Source organism: Trachypithecus francoisi, unplaced genomic scaffold (genome assembly GCF_009764315.1).
Source record: "Trachypithecus francoisi isolate TF-2019V2 unplaced genomic scaffold, Tfra_2.0 Lachesis_group11, whole genome shotgun sequence".
Lineage (NCBI taxonomy): Eukaryota > Metazoa > Chordata > Mammalia > Primates > Cercopithecidae > Trachypithecus > Trachypithecus francoisi.
The window spans coordinates 83,063,156-83,089,956 of NW_022681456.1; the positions used below are offsets into that span (position 1 = coordinate 83,063,156).

At 47.8% G+C, this 26,801-nt stretch overlaps 2 protein-coding genes across 3 annotated transcripts in view; one reads left to right on the forward strand and one right to left on the reverse strand.

The window, feature by feature from the left end:
* The window catches only part of SMAGP (small cell adhesion glycoprotein), a 34,746-nt gene extending 16,673 nt beyond the window's left edge, over window positions 1-18,073 (forward strand). The window contains exons 4-5 of the mRNA XM_033223485.1: window positions 16,302-16,379; window positions 17,310-18,073. Of these exons, the coding sequence (XP_033079376.1) occupies window positions 16,302-16,379; window positions 17,310-17,488 (257 nt within the window). The 3' untranslated portion in view covers window positions 17,489-18,073. The remainder of the gene's footprint in view (window positions 1-16,301; window positions 16,380-17,309) is intronic.
* Window positions 18,074-20,788: 2,715 nt separating this feature from the next.
* Window positions 20,789-26,587, reverse strand: DAZAP2 (DAZ associated protein 2). Of its 2 annotated transcripts, none has more exons than XM_033222041.1 (4): window positions 25,974-26,587; window positions 24,444-24,562; window positions 23,866-24,034; window positions 20,789-22,247 (listed from the first exon to the last, which is right to left on the reverse strand). In XM_033222041.1, exons 1-4 carry the CDS (start codon window positions 25,984-25,986, stop codon window positions 21,925-21,927), a joined length of 624 nt encoding a protein of 207 aa, XP_033077932.1. In that variant the 5' UTR covers window positions 25,987-26,587; the 3' UTR covers window positions 20,789-21,924. The 2 variants fall into 2 exon arrangements, with proteins under 2 accessions (XP_033077932.1, XP_033077931.1); XM_033222040.1 differs by having other exon boundaries at window positions 23,789-24,034.
* Between the last annotated feature and the right edge of the window lie 214 nt (window positions 26,588-26,801).

The following is a 26,801-nucleotide window of genomic DNA, read 5'->3' on the forward strand; positions in this document are numbered from 1 at the left end:
AGTTTTGCTCTTTCTTCTGTTGGGGAGACATCTGTCTTTTTGAGTTTCCGCTGTTAGTTCTCTTGTACAGGTCATGCCTTGGCATAGTAGAAGACAGAATTTAAGTTCTAGGCTCCCTTTTTTCTCTGGGCTTTCTCTTGCAAGCTTTCCTTATCTGACATGGTTTGCCTGCTCACCTCAAAACTGTGACACCCAGGCCGGGCGCGGTGGCTCAAGCCTGTAATCCTAGCACTTTGGGAGGCCGAGACGGGCGGATCACAAGGTCAGGAGATCGAGACCACCCTGGCTAATACGGTGAAACCCCGTCTCTACTAAAGAATACAAAAAAAAACTAGCCGGGCGACGAGGCGGGCGCCTGTAGTCCCAGCTACTTGGGAGGCGGAGGCAGGAGAATGGCCTAAACCTGGGAGGCGGAGCTTGCAGTGAGCTGAGATCCGGCCACTGCACTCCAGCCTGGGCGACAGAGCCAGACTCCGTCTCAAAAAAAAAAAAAAAAAAAAAAACTGTGACACCCAGGCTGGGCACGGTGGCTCATGCCTGTAATCCCAGCACTTTGGGAGGCCGAGGTGGGCAAATCACCAGGTCAGGAGTTCGAGACCAGCCTGGCCAACATGGTAAAACCCTGTCTTTACTAAAAATACAAAAAATTAGCTGGGCATAGTGGTGGGTGCCTGTAATTCCAGCTACTCGGAATCACTTGAACCTGGGAGGCAGAGGTTGCAGGGAGCCGAGATCGAGCCACTGCACTGCAGCCTGGGTGACAGAGTGAGACTCTGTCTCAAAAAAAAAAAGAAAAAAAACAAGACCGGGCGCGGTGGCTCACACCTGTAATTCTAGCACTTTGGGAGGCCAAGGCAGGTGTATTACGAGGTTAGGAGTTCGAGAACAGCCTGACCAACATAGTGAAACCCCGTCTCTACTAAAAATACAAAAATTAGCTGGGTATAGTGGCATGCGCCTGTAATCCCAGCTACTTGGGTGGCTGAGGCTGGAGAATCACTTGAACACGGGAGGCAGAGGTTGCAGTGAGCCAAGATCGCACCATTGCATGTTAGCCTGGGCCAGAGAACGAGACTCCATCTCAAAAAAAAAAAAAAAATTAGCCGGGCATGGTGGTGCACGCCTGTAACTCCCAGCTACTTAGGGAGGTTGAGGCAGGAGAATCGTTTGAACCCAGGAGGCAGAGGTTGCAGCGAGCCAAGATCTGCAGTGAGCAGAGATCCTGTCTCCAAAAAAAAAAAGAAAAGAAATCATGACACCCAGATGAACTCAGCAGTCTAGAAGTGGTACGAAGTAGAGCAGTACTGTCGCCTCCATTTTTAGACCATATTTATATTACTGGTGCCTAAAATAACAGTAATTTTAAATTTTTTATGATTATAAAAGTAATTATTTATCATTGTGAGAAATTTGGAATATAAAGGAAAGCACATAAAACAAAACAAAATTCAGGCACACACCTGTAATCCAAGCATTTTGGGAAGCCAAGGTGGCAGGATCCCTTAAGGCCAGGAGTTCAAGACCAGCCTGGGCAACATAGCAAGACTCCCTCTCTACTAAAAACTTTAAAAATTAGCCAGGCATGGTGGCACACAACTATAGTCCCAGCTACTCAGGAGGATGAGGTGGGAGGATTGCCTCAGCCCAGGAGTTCAAGGTTATAGTCATCTATGATTATATCACTGCATTCCAGCCTGGGTGACAGAACAAGACCCTGTCTCTAAGAAAAAAAGAAGAAAGGCCGGGCGCGGTGGCTCAAGCCTGTAATCCCAGCACTTTGGGAGGCCGAGACGGGCGGATCACGAGGTCAGGAGATCGAGCCCATCCTGGCTAACACGGTGAAACCCCGTCTCTACTAAAAAATATAAAAAATTAGCCGGGCGAGGTGGCGGGCGCCTGTAGTCCCAGCTACTCGGGAGGCTGAGGCAGGAGAATGGCGTGAACCCGGGAGGCGGAGCTTGCAGTGAGCTGAGATCCGGCCACAGCACTCCAGCCTGGGCGACAGAGCGAGACTCCGTCTCAAAAAAAAAAAAAGAAAAAAAGAAGAAAATCAAAATCATTGAGAATTCCACAACCTGCCTGTAACTCCTGCTGCTGTTTTGGAGTATATCCTTCCATTGTTAGTGGTTTTTTAGGGACCCCCTGTAAGTACTTTATATGTGATGCTGCTAAGCCGTAGCTTCCCCATTCTTTGTGAGTAGTTGGCTTCTTGAACCTAAGAGCAAGGAATGTGTTAAATTCTCATCTTGTTCAATTTGGTGTGTTTCTTTAGACATTTGAAATGTGTCTGTGTTTATCAGTTTACTAGTTGCCCCTCAGCTTTGAAGCCTTTAACAAATTTCTCAGGGCTGGGCGCAGTGGTTCACATCTGTAATCCCAGCACTTTGTATTGTTGAGGCAGGAGGATCGCTTGAGCCCAGGAGTTCAAAACCAGCCTGGGCAACACAGTAAGACTCCATCTGTGCAGAAAATTTTTAAATTGTTGAATCTTCCCTGGGTCTGCAGGATCTGCATTTACCCAAAGGGCATTCAGCTCAGCCTGTGTAGAAGGCACCAATAAAGCATAAGACCAAAAAAAAAAAAAAATCTTGCAAAGAATTTGAAGTTCAATATATATTTTTTGAGACAGGGTCTCACTCTGTCAGCCAGGCTGGCATGCAGTGGTGCAAACATGGCTCGCCGCAGCCTCAGCTTCTCAGACTCAGACTCTTGAATCCTCCTCAGGGTTCAAGTATCAGCTATTTTTTTTGTTTTTTTTTTTTTTGGTAGAGACAGGGTCTCCCCATGTTGCCTACGCTGGTTTTCAACTCCTGGGCTCAAGCAGTCCTCCTGCCTTAACCTCCCAAATTGTTGGGATTATAGGCATGAGCCACTGCACCCAGCCTTGGACTTTGTTATACTAGTTTTATTATTTAATATTTTTTATTTTGAATTACATAAAGGCCTTATTTTGGCCCTCGCATAGTTTGACGTAACAATATCAATTCAAAAAGACTAAGGTTAAACCCCAGTGAAAGAGTCTGTGTCTAGACTGGCATCACTTCATCCCTTAACAATCCATTACTGCCTCACTTAGGCCTTATAGCCAGTCTGTATTTCTCTACCTTGTCCACAAAGATATTATAATCTTTTTTTTTTTTTTTTTTTTTTTGAGACGGAGTCTTGCTCTGTTACCCAGGCAGGAGTGCAGTGGTGCGATCTCGGCTCACTGCAAGCTCCGCCTCTCGGGTTCACGCCATTCTCCTGCCTCAGCCTCCCGAGTAGCTGGGACTACAGGCACTCGCCACCACGCCCGGCTAATTTTTTGTATTTTTAGTAGACGGGGTTTCACCATGTTAGCCAGGATGGTCTCGATCTCCTGATTTTGTGATCCGCCCACCTTGGCGTCCCAAAGTGCTGAGATTACAGGCGTGAGCCACCACGCCTGGCCTTTTTTTTTTTTTTTTTGAGTTGGAGTCTCACTCTTGTTGCCCAGGCTGGAGTGCAATGGCGTGATCTAGGATCACTGCAACCTGTGCCTCTCGGATTCAAGCTATTCTCCTGCCTCAGCCTCCTGAGTAACTGGAATTACAGGTGCCCACCACCATGCCCAGCTAATTTTTACATTTTTAGTAGGGACGGGGTTTCACAATGTTAACCAGGCTGGTCTCAAACTCCCAGCCTCCAACACCTCAGGTGATCCACCTGCCCTCAGCCTCCCAAAATGCTGGGATTACAGGCATGAACCACTGTGCTTGGCCTATCAATAATGTTATGATGTTTTCTGATGCTATCTACTCTTGCAGCACCTTCAGTTCTCCTTAAGCCCCTCCCATCCTCACTCTCAACTGATTATCTTACATCCTATTTTGTAATTATTAGTTTATTTATTTTTTGAGAGACAGGGTCTGTCACCTCGGCTAGAGTGCTATGGCACAATCATAGCTCACTGCAGCCTCAAACTCCTGGGCTCAAGACATCCACCCACCTCAACCTCCCAAACTGCTGGACCTACAGGCATGTGCCACCATACCTGGCTATTGCTTTATTTTTATTTTTATTTTTTTGTAGAGATGGAGGTCTCTCTATGTTGCTCTCAGCCTGATCTTAAACTCCTGACCTCAAGCGATTCTCCCACATTGGCCTCCCAAAGTGCTGGGATTATAGGTACAAACCACTGGGCCCAGTTAAGATCTTATTTTAGAATGGGTAGGCTGGGCACAGTGGCTCACACCTGTAATTCCAGCACCTTGGGAGGCCAAGACGGGCAGATCACCTGAGGTCAGGAGTTCAAGACCAGCCTGGCCAACATGGTGAAACCCCATCTCTACTAAAAACGCAAAAATTAACCAGGTGTGGTGGTGGGCACCTGTAATCCCAGCTACCTGGGAGGCCAAGGGCAGAGAATGATTATAACCTGGGAGGGGGAGGTTACAGTGTCCCAAGATGGCACCACTGCACTCTAGCCTGGCTGACAGAGCAAAGACTCTGTCTCAAACAAAAAAAAATTTATTTTAACTTTAGAGGCCAGGCGCGGTGGCTCACGCCTGTAATGCCAGCGCTTTGGGAGGCCAAGGCCGGTGGATCACAAGGTTAGGAGATTGACACCATCCTGGCTAACACAGTGAAACCCCATCTCTACTAAAAAATACAAAAAATTAGCCGGGCATGGTGGCAGGCACCTGTAGTCTCAGCTACTCGGGAGGCGGAGGCAGGAGAATGGCGTGAACCCAGAAAGCAGAGCTTGCAGTGAGCCGAGATCAAGATTGCGCCACTGCACTCCAGCCTGGGTGACAGAGCGAGACTCCGTCTCAAAGAAAACAAAAAAAAAAAATTTTAAGAGTTGCCCAGGCTGGTCTTGAACTCCTGGTCCCAAACAGTTCTTCCACCTTGGCCTCTCAAAGTACTGGGATTATAGGAACAAGCCACTGGGCCCAGTTAAGATCCTATTTTCTTGAGCAAATTAAAGTTCTCAGAAGAGAACTGCCAAAGGCTCCCACCCCCACCATCAACCTGCCGCCTGCATTTGTGCCCATCTACTCTGCTTTTCCTCCTTCCAATGGCACTGTCTCTGCTGCTGTCTGCAGCCAGCCCCTCTGTGCTCTAGATCTCGTCTCTTCAAGGACTCTTGTACATCATCAGTTGTCCCTCTCATCTGAGTCATTCTTATCTGTATGCAAACATGCTGGCATTTCTCCTATCAGAAAAACAAACAAATTTGAACTCCCTTTCCCCTCCAGTCACAGCCTCATTTCTCTGCTCACCTTTACAGAGAAATTTTGTGTAAGCATTTATTTATACTCTGCCTCCAGTTCCTCTCCTTCCATTTCTTCCTTGAACCCACCCTAAATTACGGGTTTGTATCCAGCACTTCACCAAAACTTCTCTTGTAAAGGTCATTTATGATCTCTGCATGGCAAAAGCTGTTTGGCTGCTACTCCCCAGTCTCCTTGGGCTCAGTCTTGGGTTCTCTTTATCTGCGCTTACTCCTGGGTGATCTCACCCAGTCTGTGGTCCTAAATATCTAATGACTTTTCAACCTCCAGTACCATATATATATCTGTATTATATATATATTTTTTTGGGGTGGGGTTATTTGTTTTTGTTTTTTAGAGATGAGGTCTCACTATGTTGCCCAGGCTGCTCTTGAACTCCTGAGGTCAAGTGGTCCTCTGTCCTCAGCCTCCAAAGGGCTAAGATTACAGGCGTGAGCCACCGCACTCCGCCTCCAAATTCTAGTCTTGACATCTGAACTTTGATATCTAGTAAGCAATCATGTTTCTTCCAAATTTGTTCTTCCCACAGGCTTCCCCCTCTCCTATAACTCCATGCCTTCATCTTTGACTCTACCCCACATCCAATCCTGTCAGTCTTTGTTTCAGATTATATTCAGAATCCCACCACTTTCTCAGAGCTGCTGCAAAAGCAATTAATGCTGTCATGGAAATTAGAAAAAGGGACTGGGAGCGGTAGCTCACACTTGTAATCCCCGCACTTTGGGAGGCTGAGGTGGGCAGATCACTTGAGGTCAGGAGTTTAAGACCAGCCTGGCCAACGTGGTGAAGCCCCATTTTTACTAAAAATACAGAATTAGCCAGGCGTGGTGGTGCATGCTTGTAGTCCCAGCTACTCTAGAGGTTGAGGCAGGAGGATCACTTGAACCCAGAAGGTCGAGGCTGCAGTGAGTCATGATCATACCACTGCACTCCAGCCTGGAGGACAGACTGAGGCCCTGTCTCAAAAATAATTAAGTGAATAAATAATAAAATAAAAATCTGATCAGTCTCTGCCCAAAAACCTGTAAAAGCTTCCTACCTCACTCACTGAAAAAGCCTGTACCTTGGCCTACAAGGCCTGTGTTGTATAGGCCTCCTTGACTTTCTCTGCTTCTCCTCTCCCCCTTGCTGCCACTCAGGGGCCTCCATGCTGTGCATTTAACAGGCCAAGCATGCCTGGCCCCGGGGTGTTTTTCAGTGCTGTGGACAGCCTTCCCGTGAACTTGCTGTCCCCTCTGCCTGGAATGTTCTTCAGTCAGCATTTTGCATGGCTGCCTCCCTCACCTTCTTTAGGTCTTCATTCACTCAAGTCACCTCATCAGTAAAGCTTCCCCTGACAGCCTTCTCTAAAACCACAACTCCACATCCCAGCTTTCCATCCCCTTTTCTGCTTATTTTTCTACATAGTGCTAATTCACATCTAATATAGCATACCTTTTACTTATTTATTTATTTGTTTTTACTTTTTTTTTGAGATGAAGTCTCTCTCTGTCACCCAGGCTGGAGTGCAGTGGCGCAATCTCAGCTCACTGCAGCCTCTGCCTCCTGGGTTCAAGTGATTCTCCTGCCTCAGCCTCCTGAGTAGCTGTGACTACAGGTGCACGCCACCACGCCCAGCTAATTTTTGTATTTTTAGTAGAGACAGGGTTTCGCCTTTTTGGTCAGGCTGGTCTCCAACTCCTGACCTCATGATCCGCCTGCCTCTGCCTCCTAAAGTGCTGGGATTACAGGCGTGAGCCACCGCGCCCAGCCTTCTTTTATTTATTGTCTGTCTTCCCCCTCTAAAAATGTAAATTGTATAAAGAGAGGGTTTTTTTATTGTGGTAAAATTATACATAACATAAAATTGACCATTTTAACCATTTTCAAGTATACAGTCCAGCAGTATTAAGTACATTCATGTTATTATACCTTCACCAACACCACCACGCATCTCCAGAACTTTTTCATCCTCCCAAACTAAAACTCTATACCCATTAAACATTAACTCTCCATTTTCCCCTTCTCTAGCCCCCTACAATCTCCTGTAGTACTTTCTGTCTCTATGAATTGGATTACTGTAATCACCTCATATAAATGGAATCATACAATGTCCTTTTTTTTTTTTTTTTTTTCTGGAGACAGAGTCTCGCTCTGTTGTCTGGGCTAGAGTGCAGTGGCACGATCTTGGCTCACTGTAACCTCCACCTCCTGGGTTCAAGTGATTTTCCTGCCTCAGCCTCCCGAGTAGCTGGGATTACAGGCACCTGCCACCACGTCCGGCTAATTTTTGTATTTTTAGTAGAGACAGGGTTTTGCCATGTTGGCCAGACTGGAATGTTTGTCCTTTTGTGCCTGGCTTATTTCACTTAGTGTCATGTCCTCAAGGTTCATTCATGTTGTAGTATATGTCTGAATTCCTTCCTTTTTTTTTTTTTACAGAATTTCCTTCCTCTTTAAGGATATGTTTATGCCACATTTTGTTTATCCATTTATCTATTGATGGACATTTGGGTTGTTTGTTTCACCTTTTTTTTTTTTTTTCTTGAGATGGAGTCTTGCTCTGTCGCCCAGGCTGGAGTGCAGTGGCACAATCTCGGCTCACTGCAAGCTCCGCCTCCCGGGTTCACGCCGTTCTCCTGCCTCAACCTCCCGAGTAGCTGGGACCACAGGCGCCCACCACCATGCCCAGCTAATTTTTTTTTTTTTTTTTTAGTAGAGACGGAGTTTCACCGTGTTAGCCAGGATGGTCTCAATCTCCTGACCTCGTGATCCGCCTGCCTCGGCCTCCCAAAGTGCTGGGATTACAGGCGTGAGCCACCACGCCTGGTCCATTTTACTTTTTATTTAGGTATTGCATAATGCTCCTGTGAACATGATATACAAGTATCAGTTGAAGTCCATTCATTTCTTTTGGGTATGTACCTGGAAGTGGGATTGCGGGATCGTACCCAGCATCCCAGCAATGAGATTGCTGGGTAATTCTGTTTACTCTTGGCAGGAACTCTAAAGATAAGAGTTTTTGCCTGTGTTGTTCACTGATAGAAGCCCAGAGCCTGGCATAGAGTACACACTCAGTAAATTCTTTTTGAACTGTTTAATTTCCTTGTCTAAGAACCTAGAATCTCAGTCTAAGAAGGCTGTGTAGCTTGTCTGACCCAGCTTGCTCTCAGTAGTCCCATTCTGACTTCCAGTGCTTGCTGTTTCAAGTTCAAAGCCCTCCAAACAGGCCGTAATAATGTGTTCTAGAGCTCTGCTGGGGAATCACATCAAGCTCACCATTTCTTTGCGGAATCCACCTTCCTTCCATGGCCCCTTCAGGTTCCCAATCCCTCTCTCTTTCTCAGAAGCTCCTGTGTCACTAACAGAAATCCCATTTACAAGTTCTTGCAGTGCCCTTGGCTGTCATATCTGGTCCTTTTAGATTAGTCTGGTGCTTGCTGAGTTTCTTTGTTTCTGTTGAGCTCACTTTCCCCACGTCCCCAAAGGCTCCACTGCTCCTTAGTACAAAAAAATGATTGTCTTTGATAGGAGACAGAGGTGAAAAGGCCTGAGGGAATTCTGCTTTCTCTGTTACCTCCAACCTGACCCCTCAGGCCCAAACAAGCCTAGCTTTTTCTTTGTTCTTGTTCCAGATATAATGCTTTTTAAATTGTCCTTCACAGGGTGCAGTGGCTCACACCTGTAATCCCAGCACATTGGGAGGCTGAGGAAGGCGGATCACCTGAGGTCAGGAGTCTGAGACCAGCCTAGCCAACATGGCAAAACTGTCTCTATGAAAAAAATACAAAAATTAGCCAGGCATGGTGGCACATGCCTGTAATCCCAGCTACTTGGGAGGCTGAGACAGGAGAATTGCTTGAACCCAGGAGGTGGAGGTTGCAGTGAGCCGAGATAAAGCCATTGCACTCCAGCCTGGGCGACACAGTGAGACTTGGTCTCAAAAATAATAATAATAGGCTGGGCACGGTGGCTCACGTCTGTAATCCCAGCACTTTGGGAGGCCGAGGTGGGCAGATCACGAGGTCAGGAGATCGAGACCATCCTGGCTAATATGGTAAAACCCTGTTTCTACTAAAAAAATATAAAAAATTAGCCGGGCGTGGTGGCATCCTCCTATAATCCCAGCTGCTCGGGAGGCTGAGGCAGGAGAATCGCTAGAACCTGGGAGACAGAGGTTGCAGTGAGTCAAGATTGTGCCACTGCACTCCAGCCTGGGTGACAGAGCGAGGCTCTGTCTCAAAAAAAAAAAAAAAAAGGCCGGGCTCGGTGGCTCAAGCTTGTAATCCCAGCACTTTGGGAGGCCGAGACGGGTGGATCACAAGGTCAGGAGATCGAGACCATCCTGGCTAATACGGTGAAACCCCGTCTCTACTAAAGAATACAAAAAACTAGCCGGGCGACGAGGCGGGCGCCTGTAGTCCCAGCTACTTGGGAGGCTGAGGCAGGAGAATGGCGTGAACCCGGGAGGCGGAGCTTGCAGTGAGCTGAGATCTGGCCACTGCACTCCAGCCTGGGTGACAGAGCGAGACTCCGTCTAAAAAAAAAAAAAAAAAAATCTGATGTAGAGTCTGCCTTCTTGCCATTGTTTAAATATTGAGGTACATTTCTTTGCACCTTTCTTCATCTGTACTTTCTGCTTCACCCGATGGCTTCATATAAGTGGAAACCGACTAATAGCTGCATCCCAGCAAGGCATTCTGTAGAATTTTTTTCTTAGGGTCTTCCTGTTTGACTAAAATATTCTCTAGTTGTGAGAAAGCTTGCTTTTGATCATGTTAAACATTAAAGGTATAAAGAGGAGGGGGAGTCCTCTGAACCTCTTTTGGTTCTAGGGGCTGCTCAGTTTTTTAAAAATTAAAGAATAAATAACTGAGGCCGGGCGCGGTGGCTCACGCCTGTAATCCCAGCGCTTTGGGAGGCCGAGGCAGGCCGATCACGAGGTCAGGAGATCGAGACCATCCTGGTTAACACAGTGAAACCCCGTCTCTACTAAAAATACAAAAAAATTAGCCGGGTGTGGTGGCGGGCGCCTGTAGTCCCAGCTACTCGTGAGGCTGAGGCAGGAGAATGGCGTGAACCCGGGAGGTGGAGCTTGCAGTGAGCCGAGATCGCGCCGCTGCACTCCAGCCTGGGCTGCAGAGCGAGACTCCATCTCAAAAAAAAAAAAAAAAAAAAAGAATAAATAACTGAAAATAAACTAAAAATAAAGAAGTTGCATATAAATTAGCATGACTTCTGCATTACACTGACATCATTCCCTAAGTTACCTATCACCAGTCAGCCAGTTCATGTTAAAGAAGCACTCTGTAGCACAACTGTCTGTATTTAATTGTGATCATCTGGTTTCCTCCCACCGTTATCCTTTTTTTTTTTTTTTTTTTTTTTTCCCTGAGACAGGGTCTCACTCTGTCACCCAGAGTACAGTGGCACAATCACACCTCACTGCAACCTGGACCTCCTGGGCTCCAGTGATCCTCTCACCTCAGTTTTCCGAGTAGCTGGGACTACAGGTGTGTGCCACCATGTCTGGCTAACTTTTTTTTTTTTTTGTAGAGATGGGAGTCTGGCTATGTTGCCCAGGCTGGTCTCCAACTCCTGGGCTCAAGCGATCCACCTGCCTTGGCCTCCCAAGGTGCTGGGATTATAGACGTGAGCCAGTGCACCTGGCCTCCTCCATATATTACTTAAAAAAAATAAATAGAGATGGCGTCTCACTATATTGTCCAGATTAGTCTCAAATTCCTGGACCCAAGCAATTCTCCTGCCTCCACCTCCCAAAGTATTGGGATTACAGGTGTGAGCCACCACACTCAGCCTAATGTACAAAGTAAGTTATTGTTGGTGATTGAACAGAAATTACTCATCTTCAAGCTTCTGACATACATTAATCTACTCAATGCTTTGTACATCCTAAATTCTCAAATGTTTAAAGAAAGCAAAGCTAGGAACAACTGTGTAGAACTCTAGATCCATGGTAGGAAGATGGATTGCAGCCCTGGGAGATTTGGGGAGGAAAGTGCATGATGAAAGGTGTGAAGTCATGACCAGGTAGATAAACTTCAGAGCTTCCCTTTGATGGGAGTCACAGTGTTGTATAACCTAATCTCAGAAGTTACATACCATCATTTTTGCCATAGTCTGTTAAAAGCAAGTCACCAGGTTCAACCCATATACCAGAGGAGAGGCATGCTCAAGGATGTCAATACCAGGAGGCAGAAATCATTGTGAGCCATCTCAGAAGCTGTACACCACACTCCCATTTCACAAATCAAGAAACTGAGGTACCGCCAGGCATGGTGGTGCATGCTTGTAATCCCAGCATTTTGGGAGGCCAAAGCAGGAAGATTGCTTGAGGTCAGGAAGTCAAGGCTGCGGTGAGTCAAGATTGAGCCGTTGCACTCCAGCCTGGACAACATAGTGAGATCCTTGTCTCTACAAAAAAAAAATGAAAGAAAAAAAAGGCCAGGCGTGTGGCTCACACCTGTAATCCCAGCACTTTGGGAGGCCCAGGCAGGTGGATCATGAGGTCAGGAGATCGAGACCATCCTGGCTAACATGGTGAAACCCTGTCTCTACTAAAAATACAAAAAATTAGCCAGATGTGGTGGCGGGTGCCTGTAGTCCCAGCTACTCGGGAGGCTGAGGCAGGAGAATGGCATGAACCTGGGAGGCGGAGCTTGCAGTGAGCCGAGATGGTGCCACTGCACTCCAGCCTGGGCGACAGAGCAAGACTCCGTCTCAAAAAGAAAAAAAAAAAAAAGGAACAGGTTCAAAGAGGTTTAGGAACTTCCTCCAGGTCACCTAGTAATATGCTTAGGCAGGATTCAAACCCAGAGCAACTTTCCCTTTTATTTATTTATTTATTTATTTATTTATTTATTTATTTTTGAGACAGGGTCTCACTCCTCTGTTGCCCAACAATGCAGTAATGCAGTGCTGGCTCATTGCAGCCTTAGCTAACATTAATCTACTCAATGCTTTGTAGATTATTGGGCTCACGCAATCTTCCCACTTCAGCCTCATGAGTATCTGGGACTACAGGCACATACTACCACATCTGGCTAATTTTTACATTTTTTTTTTTGTAGACAGAGTCTTGCCGTGTTGCCCAGGCTGGTCTCAAACTCCTGGCCTCAAGCAGTCCTCCCACCTTGTTCTCGCAAAGTGCTGGGATTACAGGCGTGAGTCACGATGCCTGGCCAGCTTTCCCTTTTAATGACTAAGCATAGTAACAAAGTCACCTTAAATAATATTTAAGTAGTAGCTACTATATGATGCTTACATGTTCTCTCATTTAATCTTCACAGTAGAACTACAATGTTGGTTAATATAGTTCCTATGGGTAACAGATGAGAATGGATGAATGAATCAAATGTATAGGCCAGCCATAGTGGCTCACACCTGTAATCCCAGCCTTTGGGAGACTGAGTCAAGTGGATCACTTGAGGCCAGGAGTTCAAGACCAGCCTGGCCAACATGGTGAAACCCTGTCTCTACTGAAAATACAAAAATTCACTGGGCATGGTGACACACACCTGTAATCCCAGCTTCTCAGGAGGCTGAGGCAGGAGAATCGCTTGAGCCAGGAGGTGGAGGAGCCGAGATCATGCCACTGCATTCCAGCCTGGGCAATGGAGCGAGACTCCATCTGAAATAAAAAATGTATACCTGTTCCAGACAAACTCTAAAACCATTTTTCCTCAGCTCTCACAACACAACAGTTAACACAGAAGACTTCTGTGACCCCAGGCCAGGCGCAGTGGCTCATGCCTGTGGTCCCAGCACTTTGGGAGGCCGAGGTGGGCGGATCATGAGATCAGGAGATCAAGACCATCCTGGCTAACATGGTGAAACCCCATCTCTACTAAAAATACAAAAAATTAGCCCGGCGAGGTGGTGGGCACCTGTAGTCCCAGCTACTCCAGAGGCTGAGGCAGGAGAGTGGTGTGAACCCAGGAGGCGGAGCTTGCAGTGAGCTGGGATCGCACCACTGCACTCCAGCCTGGGCGACAGAGCGAGACTCTGTCTCAAAAAGACACCAAGTGGGTGTCTTCTAATCAATTCCGACATTATCTACCTGGAGCCAGTGTCAGATACCACAGGTCGAGGGCTGGGTCCCCAAGGCTCCACCTCCCTTCAGACACTAGTCACAAGTCCAGGCCTCCAAAACTTGTGACCAACCAGCTTCAAGTTGGAGTTCCCACCCCTGCCAACCCCTGCTTTGGGGTTCAATTAATTTGCTGGAGTAGCTCACAGAACTCAGGAAAACAATGTTTACTGGTTTATTATAAAGGATATTGCAAAGGATATAAATGAGGACATGTGTAGGGTGAGGTGCGGGGAGGAGGGGCGGAGCTTCCATGCCCTCCCTGGGTGTGTCACCCTCCGGGAACCTCTGCATGTTCAGCTAGTTGTTTTTTGGGGTTTTTTTTGTTTTTGTTTTTAGATGGTGTCTCATTCTGTCACCCAGGTTGGAGTTCAGTGGCACGATCTCAGCTCACTACAACCTCCACCTCCTGGGCTCCAGCAATTCTCATTCCTCAGCCTCCCAAGTACCACACCACCACACCTGGCTGATTTTTTTTTGTGTGTGGTATTTTTGGTAGAGATGGGATTTTGCTGTTTCCCAGGCTGGTCTCAAATTCCTGGGCCCAGGAAATCCAGCCACCCCGGCCTCCCAAAGTGCTGGGATTATAGGCATGAGCCACCATGCCCAGCCATGTTTAGCTATGCGGAAGCTTTCTGAGGCCAGTCCTCTTGGGTTTTTAATGGAAGCTTCATGATGTCAGCATTCCTTTCCCAAATTCTCCCTCTGGAATGAGGATCTTATGACCCACTATCAGAAAGGCAGGGGAAGATGAGAGTCCTGCCTTGGGGCAGGTGAAGGGAAGAGCAGGAAAAGGCCAGAGAGATTCCGTTTTCTGACACCCACATCATAACACAAGGCTAACGGGCTGTGGGAATTAGGAGCCAGGAACTGTGGATGAAGACCTAGAATATGTGTGTGTGTGTATATATATATATAAAACACCACAGTAACCATTTGCCCAAGGCCACAGAGTGGTTGAGGGTACTACCATTCCTAGACAAAGAGAGGGGACCAGTGGAAAAAGGTTTGGCCTGGCCTTGGGAGGGGAAGTGCTCTGCACAGCCTGCCTCTGCTTTCTGTATTGCGGGACCAGAATGGTTCATCAGGCTTCCCTGGGCCTGCGTGGAAAGACCCCTCAACAGTCTTGGCCCCTCTTAGCACAGGCCCACCTGACCACCACTGATGCCCTCATTTCACTTGCTGTGGATGGAAACCTGCATGTGTCAGGCACTGGATGGGAGTCATGCTCACACCACGCTCCAGCCACGCTGGCCTTTGAGTCCCCCAGTCTCAGAGCTTTGACCCAGGCTCTTCTCTGCCTGGAATGTGCCCCATCCCTGTTACCCGGTAAACTCTTACCCCTGCTTCAGCTCCCAGCTCAGATATTCCTCCCTTGGGAGGTCACTCCTGGCTGGAAGACTAGATCAGGCCCCTTAGCCGCACACTTTCCTAAGTGCACTTACGGCAGCTCCTCACCGTGCCAGCTGTGGAGGGTGAGCCCTGGGAAGCTGGCCTGTGTCCATTTTGCTCGACCTTTCATCTAGCACAGGGCCTAGCAAAGAGGAAGCAGTGGGTGAGTGTTGCTGTTTGTGGAATGCCAGTCAGGTCGGGGTGCCTCCTGTGGGTGATGCCAGGGTCAGCCAGCCGGTTTTCCCCAGGAGACCTCTATCCTGCAGTAACCTCTACATTAAAATGCTAATAGGAAAGAACAGAAGGGCTTCCTGACTTCCTCTGTAAACACTTAAAAGGGACTTCTGGAGACCACTCATTTTGTCATGTTCTGTCCCTGGGTAATGACTTTAGGGTGGGACTTTCTTTTTTTTTTTTGAGACGGAGTCTCGCTCTGTCGCCCGGGCTGGAGTGCAGTGGCCGGATCTCAGCTCACTGCAAACTCCGCCTCCCGGGTTTACCGCCATTCTCCTGCCTCAGCCTCTGAGTAGGTGGGACTACAGGCGCCCGCCACCTCGCCCGGCTAGTTTTTTGTCTTTTTTAGTAGAGACGGGGTTTCACAGTGTTAGCCAGGATGGTCTCGATCTCCTGACCTCGTGATCCGCCCGCCTCGGCCTCCCAAAGTGCTGGGATTACAGGCTTGAGCCACCGCGCCCGGCCTAGGGTGGGACTTTCATGCGATGAAGGATAAATAAACCCGTAGCAGGAGGGGGCGCAGGATCTATTTTAGGGTAGAGGAGAGGCCTGTTTCAGAACCTTTCAAATTGCAGGGCCTATCCTGGAAGTGTAGAAAAGGGTTTTTAATAGGAGAGGAGCACTATTTCATTATGTTAAAATAATGTTTACAGCGAGTCTATAAGAATGCTGCAAGAAAATGCACATGCTATATAATATAATGTAAATATATGCGCATGTACATCTCATTTGATCTCACTTGTGTAAAAATATGCATTCCTAATAATGGCTTATCCTTACTGAGTTACTTATTAAATGTCACAACAACCTTTTAAAGTAGGTACTCTTAACCTCCATTTTGCAGGTTAGGTACAGGTTAGGTAATTTTTCCCAAGGTCACACAGCTAGTAAAGGACAGAGTTCATATTTTTTTTTTTGTCTTTTTTTTGTGTGTGTGTGGAGAACGGGGTCTCGCTGTATTACCCAGGCAGGTCTCGAACTCCTGGGCTCAAGCTATCCTCCCGCCTCTGCCTCCCTGAGAGCTGGGATTACAGGCGTGAGCCACTGCGCCCGGCCAGAGTTCATATTTGAAACCCAGTCCGTCAGGCTCTATAGGCCCTACTCTTAACCATTATATTATGCAGGGAGAAATCCATCAACATGTTGTCTTTGGGTGGTGGTTTATTTTCTTCTCTATTCTCCAGGATTTTCTATTTGGATTTACTACAAGAGTTAAATGATAAACTTTTGAATAGCAAAGAAGGTGGGGTGGTGAAATCTGAAAGCCAAATACATGCTTTCAAACAAAAGAATTCACCCCATTTCCTTTTCCACTTTTCTACATTTTCCAGAACTGATGACCACCCCAATTTTACGGCCCACTGAGGCCCTGTCCCCAGAAGATGGAGCCAGCACAGCACTTATTGCAGGTAACAGACTCTGAGCCAACTCCAAGGGACCTTCTGGATCAAGGGCATCTCTCTCCAGAGAGAGCCTGACCAAATCCATTAATGGGCTCACTCTGGCATGCAAGCTATATTACACACACACACAGAGCTATAAAAGACTCAGAGGCGGCCGGGCGCGGTGGCTCAAGCCTGTAATCCCAGCACTTTGGGAGGCCGAGACGGGCGGATCACGAGGTCAGGAGATCAAGACCATCCTGGCTAACACTGTGAAACCCCGTCTCTACTAAAAATAGAAAAAACTAGCCGGGCGAGGTGGCGGGCGCCTGTAGTCCCAGCTACTCCGGAGGCTGAGGCAGGAGAATGGCGTGAACCCGGGAGGCGGAGTTTGCAGTGAGCTGAGATCCGGCCACTGCACTCCAGCCTGGGCGACACAGCAAGACTCCGTCTCAAAAAAAAAAAAAAAAAAAAAAAGACTCAGAGGCTTCTGTCAGAGGCACTACCAGTAAATGACAGGTTGGGAGGTGGCCACAAATAGATATGCATACGGATGTTACACTCGAGTACATGGGTAGGGACGAGGATATATGTGGTTGGTTGAGTGGGTGAGGAAGAGGGGGAGGATCAGAGAAACCACTTCCTGTTAGGATAAGCCATTTCCTGTTCCCTCCTTCCCGTTTCTATAAGAATCAGGAACTGGTTTGGGAGGGAGTTCAGTTTTGTCAGAAATCAAAAGCATGTGTCCTTAGCTTAACTTAAGCACCAGCAGACTCCAGCTATTATGTGCCATGGAAATTGGGGTTGGTGGGGGAACATGGTTTGGATGGAAGTGGACACTAGTTAACGAAAACAAGAGGATCTTTATGAAAACAGTGACTAAATCAGATGACTCCAGGAATTACTGAGACATCCTCAATCCTGAAACATCTCTACATTTTCCCTCTCCTTTCCAAGTTGTTATCACCGTGGTCTTCCTCACCCTGCTCTCGGTCATGATCTTGATCTTCTTTTACCTGTACAAGAACAAAGGCAGCTACGTCACCTATGAACCTACAGAAGGCGAGCCCAGTGCCATCGTCCAGATGGAGAGTGACTTGGCCAAGGGCAGGGAGAAGGAGGAATATTTCATCTAATGACTCCCGGGTCCCAAGGAGCTTATTCCTGGCTCCAGCGCTAACATATTGACTGCTTATTACGGAAAAGTTTTCTCTGAAGCCAGGGAGAAGCATTGATTGATGTGGGCAGATCCAAGCTCCAGCCAGGTCGCAGTCCCAAATGCCGACATCACTGACTCCAGGGACCAGGGACATGGAGAAAGTTGTTTATGGTATCTTTAACCAGGCCCTCTTATTAGAGCTGGTGTTTGTGACTGGTCAAAAAGATGGGGCTATATGAGGGGACATCTGAGTATGTGCCCAGTCATCTTTTTTCACAGGTTGAAGGGAGAGAAAAGAGCGTTAGGGACATTGGCTGCTCTACTCTGTCCCCTACCTGGTTACCTAGTGATAGCCCCAGTGGAGATACTGTCCATACAAGGTCTTCCCAGAGGCTGGATACCACAGTAAAAGGCCAGGCCAGGAGGGGTAGGAGACTCTGGAGATCTTACCTCCTGATAAACGTGCTACATCCCCTAATCTGAGCCCTTTCTTTCCATGTTCCCCGACAACCTCATGCTTACGTGATTTTTATCCAAATTAAAATTTTTCATTGCTACAGAAGTCCGATTCTCATGTGCAAGAACTACCTACCTTTACATTTTGACTTATTTTTCCTGAAACATTTTTGACATTTTCTTTTCCCTATTTAATGCGTTTGCATATGTTCTCTCCCAAGCAATAAGAACCTTAGGAAAGTTCTAGAAGTTTGCAGAACTATCTCAGGGATTTGAGACAAAGATGGTGCAGGAAAGCTTGTTCCAGAGTAATGTCATTAGAAACATAACCCTGGGAGGCCGGGCGCGGTGGCTCAAGCCTGTAATCCCAGCACTTTGGGAGGCCGAGACGGGCGGATCACGAGGTCAGGAGATCGAGACCATCCTGGCTAACACAGTGAAACCCCGTCTCTACTAAAAAATACAAAAAAAACTAGCCGGGCGAGGTGGCAGGCGCCTGTAGTCCCAGCTACTCGGGAGGCTGAGGCAGGAGAATGGCGTAAACCTGGGAGGCGGAGATTGCAGTGAGCTGAGATCCGGCCACTGCACTCCAGCCTGGGCGACAGAGCCAGACTCCGTCTCAAAAAAAAAAAAAAAAGAAACATACCCTGGGAAGGCAGGGTGCAGTGGCTCACGCCTGTAATCCCAACACTTTGGGAGGCCAAGGCGGGCAGATCACGAGGTCAGGAGATCGAGATCATCCTGACTAACACAGTGAAGCCCTGTCTCTACTAAAAATACAAACAAAATTAGCCGAGCGTGGTGGCAGGCGCCTGTAGTCCCAGCTCCTCGGGAGGCTGAGGCAGAATGGCGTGAACCCGGGAGGTGGAGCTTGCAGTGAGCCAAGATTGCGCCACTGCATTCCAGCCTGGGCGACAGAACGAGACTCTGTCTCGGAAAAAAATAAAATAAAATAAAGAAACATACCCTGGGAGATGAGTTGGTTCAAGCCTCCATCCTGGCAAGGGCCAGAATTTCCTAGAATCCCTTCTATGTATATACAGAAGGAACCAGGAAAAATCAACCTACCGCCTTTCCCAGTGTATCCTCAGAATCAAGCCAAGAGTTGTTGTTCACTTTGGAATTAAGCTAGATCTCCTTTGAAGTCTTAATGTATTGCCTCCATTGTCTAAGCGCGAACCCAACCAAGTTAAGATTAAGAGCTGAGGAATCTGGCCGGGTGCAGTCGCTTATTGCCTATAATCCCAATACTATGGGAGGCCGAGGCAGGCGGATCACTTGAGGTCAGGAGTTTGAGACCAGCCTGGCCAATGCAGTGACGCCCTGTCACTACTAAAAATACGGAAATGAACCAGGTGTTGTAGCAGGTTGCCTGTAATCCCAGCTACTCAGGAGGCTGAGAATCACTTGAACCTGGGAGGTAGAGGGTGCAGTGAGCCGAGATTGTGCCACTGCACTCCAGCCTGGGTGACAGAGGGAGACCCTGTCTCAAAAATAACTAAATAAATAAATAAGCTGAGGAATCTATCTTGACAGCCTAGATTCTATGAGTTTTCAGTATTTCTCCACACAGAACATTGGAGAAACTGAAGGTCATCCTCAACATATACAAATTGCCATACCAGAACCTTTTCTTTTTTTTTTTTTTTTATGAGAATGATTGTATATTGGTGTATACGTGATAATCTCCATTCACCTTTTTTTTTTTTTTAATTTTTTTTTATTATACTTTTAAGTTCTAGGGTACATGTGCATAACGTGCAGGTTTGTTACATATGTATACTTGTGCCATGTTGGTGTGCTGCACCCATCAACTCATCAGCACCCATCAATTCATCATTTATATCAGGTGTAACTCCCAATGCAATCCCTCCCCCCTCCCCCCTCCCCATGATAGGCCCCCAGAACCTTTTCTTCAAGCCAAACTTTAGAGCAAGTTAGGAGAATCAATAGTTCCTCATTTCTTTTTCTTTTTTGAGACAGATTCTCACTCTGTCGCCCAGGCTGGAGTGCAGTGGCACCATCTCGGCTCACTACAAGCTCCGCCTCCCGGGTTCACACCATTCTCCTGCCTCAGCCTCCTGAGTAGCTGGGACTACAGGTGCCCACCACCACACCCGGCTAATTTTTTGTATTTTTAGTAGAGACGGGGTTTCACCGTGTTAGCCAGGATGGTCTCGATCTCCTGACCTCGTGATCCGCCCGCCTCAGCCTCCTAAAGTGCTGGGATTACAGGCTTGAGCCACCGCGCCCGGCCAATAGTTCCTCATTTCTAAGTTTAGGTCCTAAATTCCAAAATTTGGAAGAGGTTAGGGAGTAAAATGATGATTGAACATCTGGAATGGAATTCATGAAAATGGTCAAGTCTTAGGCTTGTACTCCTGCCTTTATTTCAAAGTGTCATCAAAGGAAACAGAGCAGCAGCAGCACCTAGCTGAATTCTTTTTTTTTTTTTTTTTTGAGACGGAGTCTTGCTCTGCCGCCCAGGCTGGAGTGCAGTGGCCGGCTCTCAGCTCACTGCAAGCTCCGCCTCCCGGGTTCACGCCATTCTCCTGTCTCAGCCTCCCGAGTAGCTGGGACTACAGGCGCCCGCCTCGTCGCCGGCTAGTTTTTTGTATTTTTAGTAGAGACGGGGTTTCACCATATTAGCCAGGATGGTCTCGATCTCCTGACCTCGTGATCCGCCCGTCTCGGCCTCCCAAAGTGCTGGGATTACAGGCTTGAGCCACCGCGCCCGGCCCCTAGCTGAATTCTAGATGGGATATAAATAAAATATATATAGAAGAAATCTAAAAACAAGCTAAGTAAAGAATCCTTGCAGTGAGGTGTAATGCAACTTCATCACTTTATTCAAATCTTCAAAATAGTCTTTATTCTACATTTTTAGTATAAAAATTCCACAAGTTAAGTGCACCACAGTGTAGAGAGAGACATACAACGCTGAACTTCCATAACAGTCAATGGTACAGTCAAACATCACATGTACAGAACACACAATTTAGATGAACTGAAATTATAAGATAAAATAAAATAAAATCCAATTTCAGAAAACAAAAATCAAAACATTAAGGATCCCTGAAATATTCTTAACCCTAATAAGATTTCACTGGACTCAAGTCATTTTGTAGTGAGACATTCACAATAGGACCCTATTAACCCAGTCTAGGAATTCTGGGGAGCCGAATGAGTGGCTGCATCAGACACTCTGACAAAAAATGGTAACCAATTTTTGATATGAAAACTCCTCTTAATTTGGCTCTTAACACATCAATCAAGCTTTTGAAATGCATCCTCCTCCTTGCCCCTCATATTTTAAACCAACTGTTGTTCACAGTACACTTTACACGGTATCTTTGTTCAAACATAGCTCAGTTTTTCTGGCACCAAAGCAAATTTGGGTTAGGTTCGTGTATGCAGAGACAGCCTATGAGAAGGGCCCATAAGGCACCCTCCACTTTTGCCTGAGGAGATACGAAAGCAGAAGTAATGGGATCTGTGCTTGGGGCACAGAGAGGTTTCAGAGGATCCTTGTGAAACACTAGTTAAAAGATGACGAGTGGGGAGAAGTGCGAGGAAAGAAGGAAATTAGTCTGACTGGCTTTCTGTCCTGCACCATTGATTCAATGGAGACTGGCGGGAGGAAATGGAAGACTAGGGTTGGAGATGGGATGGGTGGGGCAAGGGATGGAAAGGAAAAGGCAGACAACTAATGCGTTCCATTTATAACAAGTAATATAAATCAAAGACTTAAAGGAGATTCAAGACCAATCAGAATAATTTGGCAACTTTAATTCTTAGGAAGATCAAAGTTCCCTCCAAACCTAATTTGATGTTTTATTACTAAAAGCAAAGACCAGTACGGTACAGTATTACTCCAGAGAAATTATAGGAAAATCCTTAGGGCGGCTTCACCCACATTCATTTTATGAATGGATACCTCCCCTACCTCAAAATGCTTTAGGGAGGTACTGCTACCATTACATGGTTCCTTATTAAATTTGAAAAGTGCCTGAAAGATTGGGCACCAGAAAGACACCCCAACAACATGTGTCTAAACTGCAACTTCAGGTTAATATGACTAAAGCAGTTACATTGTGAGAAGTGCTGAAGGTATGTGATGTCTTTCCCGGCACAAAGGTGGCCTTGGTTCCTCACCAGATGGTGTAGCCACCATCTGAACCACCCATGAAGAAGTTCCCCTTCCGCTGAGTTACGAGGACGTTGGCTCCCTGCATGACTGCAAGCTGAGCAGCATTGGGAGGGCATCCAGGAGGCGGAGGCTGAAAGGAAAGGATATAATAGAATGGGCACAGGGTGGCTAATATAAGCGAAGGGGACATAGGGGAAGCAGAGGCCTGTTAGGATGAGGCAATGTGCTAACCAGCTGCATTTTAAGGAGCTAGTTCCACCGTGAATTTGAGTTCTAAAGTAGGTCTATACTTCACATGAACCCAAAGATACAAAGAGAAAAGGGAGCCTACCACTCATTCAAAGGGTTCCAGCTCTGAGAGGAAGCCTATGGCTAGCTTCTGCACATGAACAGGCCAGACCAACAGTCATTTGGAGGGTAGGGAACCACTGCCCTATTCACATTCCCAAAACAGGGACAGGGTGCCAGTCCATGGATGAATCCCACATGCTCCTACCTCGTTTTTAATTTTTTTTTTTTTTTTTTTTTTTTTTTTTGAGACAGAGTCTTGCTCTGTCGCCCAGGCTGGAGTGCAGTGCCGATCTCAGCTCGCTGCAGCTCCGCCTCCTGGGTTTACGCCATTCCTGCCTCAGCCTCCCAGTAGCTGGGACTACAGGCGCCCGCCACCTCGCCCGGCTAGTTTTTGTATTTTTTTTAGTAGAGACGGGTTTCACCGTGTTCGCCAGGATGGTCTCGATCTCCTGACCTCGTGATCCGCCGTCTCAGCCTCCCAAAGTGCTGGGATTACAGGCTTGAGCCACCGCGCCCGGCTTTTTTTTTAATTTTTTGAGACAGAGTCTCGCTCTTGTTGCCCAGGCTGGAGTGCAATGGTGGGATCTGGGTTCACTGCAACCTCTGCCTCCCAGGTTCAAGTGATTCTCCTGTCTTAGCCTCCCAAGTAGCTGGGATTACAGGCGCCCACCACCACACCCAGCTTTTTTTTTTTTTTTTTGAGACAGAGTCTGGCTCTGTTACCCAGGCTGGAGTGCAGTGGCGTGATCTCAGCTCACTGCAACCTCCACCTCCTGGGTTCAAGCCATTCTCTTGCCTCAGCCTCCCAAGTAGCTGGGATTACAGGCACCTGCCACCATGCCCAGCTAATTTTTGTATTTATAGTAGAGTCGGGGTTTCACCATGTTGGCCAGCCTGGTCTCGAACTCCTGACCTCAGGTGAGCCACCGCACCCGGCCCTTACATAGTTTTTGAAGAAACTACTGGATAACTGAAGGCTCACTAATGACACATATTCGCCTCATCTCTAGCATGTAGTTACGGAGTAGTCATTTGGGCTCTACATCCCATGCACTGGGGAATTAAGTAGGAAAAAATGATAACTAACATTGTTAATATCTATCTAAAAGCTGCTTACTAAGGATTATACATTCTACTTTTTTAATCATCAGGGTTCCTAGTAAAAACACCATGCTGATGGCAAATATTGAGTAAATGCTTATGGAATGAATAAGAAGCATTACTAGACCAGTTCAGTGTACCAAAATGAACTGGAAAAGCAGCAAGCAGGACTCGACAGACATGAAAACAAAAGAATCAGGTAACTTAGTCCCCAGTGAGATGCTCTTCACTTGCCACAGTTCTGCCCCCTCAAACACTTTCTGATGAGGTCATACTCACAGGAATGTTGCCAGCAGTAGCCCCAGCTCCAAATCTGGCACCTGCATCATACCCTCCTTCCACCAGCACTGTGGAGCCAGGTGGATAGATAGGACTGACTGGATAATAAGCCATGGGGATTGTGGAACCTAAAGGCCCAACAGCCACAGACTGGGCCATGGGAAGATACAGAGAGGCTCCAGGAAATGCGGCTGACATGGTGGGGACTGTGGCAGCCCCTGGGTGCACAAAACTCGGACGATAGAGCTAGAAAAGGCAGAAGAGAAGGCAAAATGTTACTTGATTACATTCCTATTTGAGATCTCTCTAATAAGCCAATTCTTAATTCTCCTTGTGCAAGTTATACTTTTTGTAAGATCATACAAGTTGCCTTTCCACTGGCCTTCAATATTCTCCTGGATCACTTCCTGCTATAGCTAATGTTGAGCTCACAGAACGCAAATTCATCTTCTGCATCTCAGCCTGTGCCAAATAACACAAAATCATCAAATAATGTACTTTCAACTCCGACAAAAACTGCCAAATTATATAGTGTTTTAGATTATTCATGTGAGCATTTGCGAAGAGTAAACGTGTGAAGTCAGACGTAGCTAAGGACTAAAGGACCACTCTAAGAGTATTCTCAGCTAGTTCAAGTCTGGCAAACTGGAAGCACCTCTGAGTAGGCAGGTGGAGCATCAGTATAGGGTGGAGCCTGAGGAAGATGCAAGGTCTGAGGGTATACTGGATTCCCAGGAGGCTGCACAGGGTAGGTTGGCTGTGTTGGGTATTGACCTGAAAGACAAGAAAAAAATGCTGGTTGCCTACTACACAGAGCTACCAAAATGAGACAGGTCATACCGGGTAGCTAACTTAGTGGGAGCAAGCAGAAGGGGATTTGCAAATAGTCTGCCTCAGAGGGCCTGATTCCTGGAACTAAGAAAATATGCATTGTCTTTGCACCCTTAAAATGGAAGGTGCTGGATTCTGACAGGACGGGAAAGGCACTGCTCACTGCTCCTACTAACACAGGAGTAAGGGGTTAAGTCTAGCTGGGCACAAGTTCCCTCTGGAATGCAGGACAGGTCTGGGGTTCTGGCCTGCTGCTGTTCTGGCTTATCAAGGGTGCCTCTGCTTTAGGTAGTCTCCACAGCCTGTCTACAACCAGCCCAGACTTCGTGGCTAACAGTTCTGATTTTCCTTACAGAATTACTATTCAAGGTCGACTTCCAAACAAAGGGTGTGAATGATGGAAGTGAACCGTGAGACCGGGAAAAGGGTGTAGGGCTGAGGGCTGAGGAGGAATGTCCTCATTGGAAAAGCGGAGAATCATGTTTGGGTTTTTGTTTTGAGACGGAGTTTCGCTCTGTCACCCAGGCTGGATTGCAGTGGCGCTATCTCCGCTCACTGCAACCTCCGTCTCCTGGGTTCAAGCAATTCTCCTACCTCAGCCTCCGGAGTAGCTGAGATTACAGGCGCCCGCCACCACGCCCAGCTAATTTTTGCATTTTTAATAGAGTCGGGGTTTCACCACGTTGGCCAGGCTGGTCTCGAACTCCTGACCTCAGGTGATCCGCCCGCCTCGGCCTCCCAAAGTGCTGGGATTACAGGCGTGAGCCACTGCGCCCGGCCTTTTTTTTTTCTCTATTCCTTTTTTCCCCCCCTCACCCTATTCCTGGGTTATGGGAATCACGTTCTGACAGACACACTGGTACAACCACAGAGAAAGGGATAAGTTCTGATACCGCCAGCGAAGGGCGAGGGGGTGCGAAGGGAAGGAGAAAACAGACCTCACAGGCCCCGGCCCACGCGCCTACTCCAGCAACTCACTAGTTAAGTTCGGGCCCTGCCGGGGGTTCCGGAGCGCGGCGCCCCGCCTCCGACGGCTCTCCATTGGCCTAAGCGAATGCCTGCGCTAGCGCTCTATTTGCTCCTGCGGATGCCCATCATGTCAAGCCCCCCCACCACCCGAGCCCGCAGCTCCAAACTGCGCCACAGAGTTTACGGAGGAAAGGGCCTGGAGGCAGCAAGCAGCCGTAATTTGAGGATGACGAAGGCGTCAGGCGCAGCGCCGTGGACTGCAGCTGGCCAAGGAAGGCGACGCAGCCCACCCCAAACCTGGCGTTTGGTGACCCTGGGCTCCGGACCCGCTCACTCTGGGCCAGCAGTACTCCCCCCGACGGCCTCTGCCACCCTCGGTCCTTGCCTTTGCTGTTCATGCTGGCTGCGGGTCCGGTTCGTCTGGGCGTCGCGGACGGTTATTTTTTTCGTCCTCTTCCTGTTCGGAGCTACTTCCGTGTCACGTGATGTTCCGTCCGTCTAGCGTCACCCGACGCCCGAGTGGCACTGCCGCCGGAAACTCCGCCTCTGCGCCCGGCCTCCGGTCGGTCGCGGGAGGGTCGGCGCGGTCCCGCCCACTCGCCTTGGCCCCACCCCCTGCTCGTTCCCGTCCTCCACCCCCTACCGGTGTCCCTCAGCCGGAGAAAAACCAAACGCAGGTATTGTCTCGCTTCAGGATCTTTTCTCTGTTGGACGCTGGGCGGCAGAACGATGCAAGCATTCCCCAGAACCTTTCTCTGCCTACACGCATTCACTCAAGGTCACCTCACCTTGGCAACCTTCCACGAGGGGCTTATATTTCTGCAAATTTGTGGCACTGCCTGAAATCGGCTCCTCACACCTTAGTTTATCATGCGTCCCTCCCCACCAAGCCCAACTTAAGCTTCAGCTCCGTTAAAATTTATTTTGCCACTCCAGATCACATGTATCCTTTCCTGGATGAGACCTGCACCGGAATCTTCGCCGCCCTGTCTGCTCCAGGACAGGCTGTCGGCATGTTCTCGTGTTCGTTTCTTTTTCTCACGTACAGGAAGGGGTTATGTTATCCGTGTTCGCAACAGCTGGCACTGAAACTGACATACCTGCAGTCCCCATTGAGTGCTTGTGGCCCTGCCCTTTTTTAGCACCAGTTACAGTGACCTGTATGGTACTTCTATTTTTCTCTATGTATGGCTTTGCTTTCTAAATTACCCGT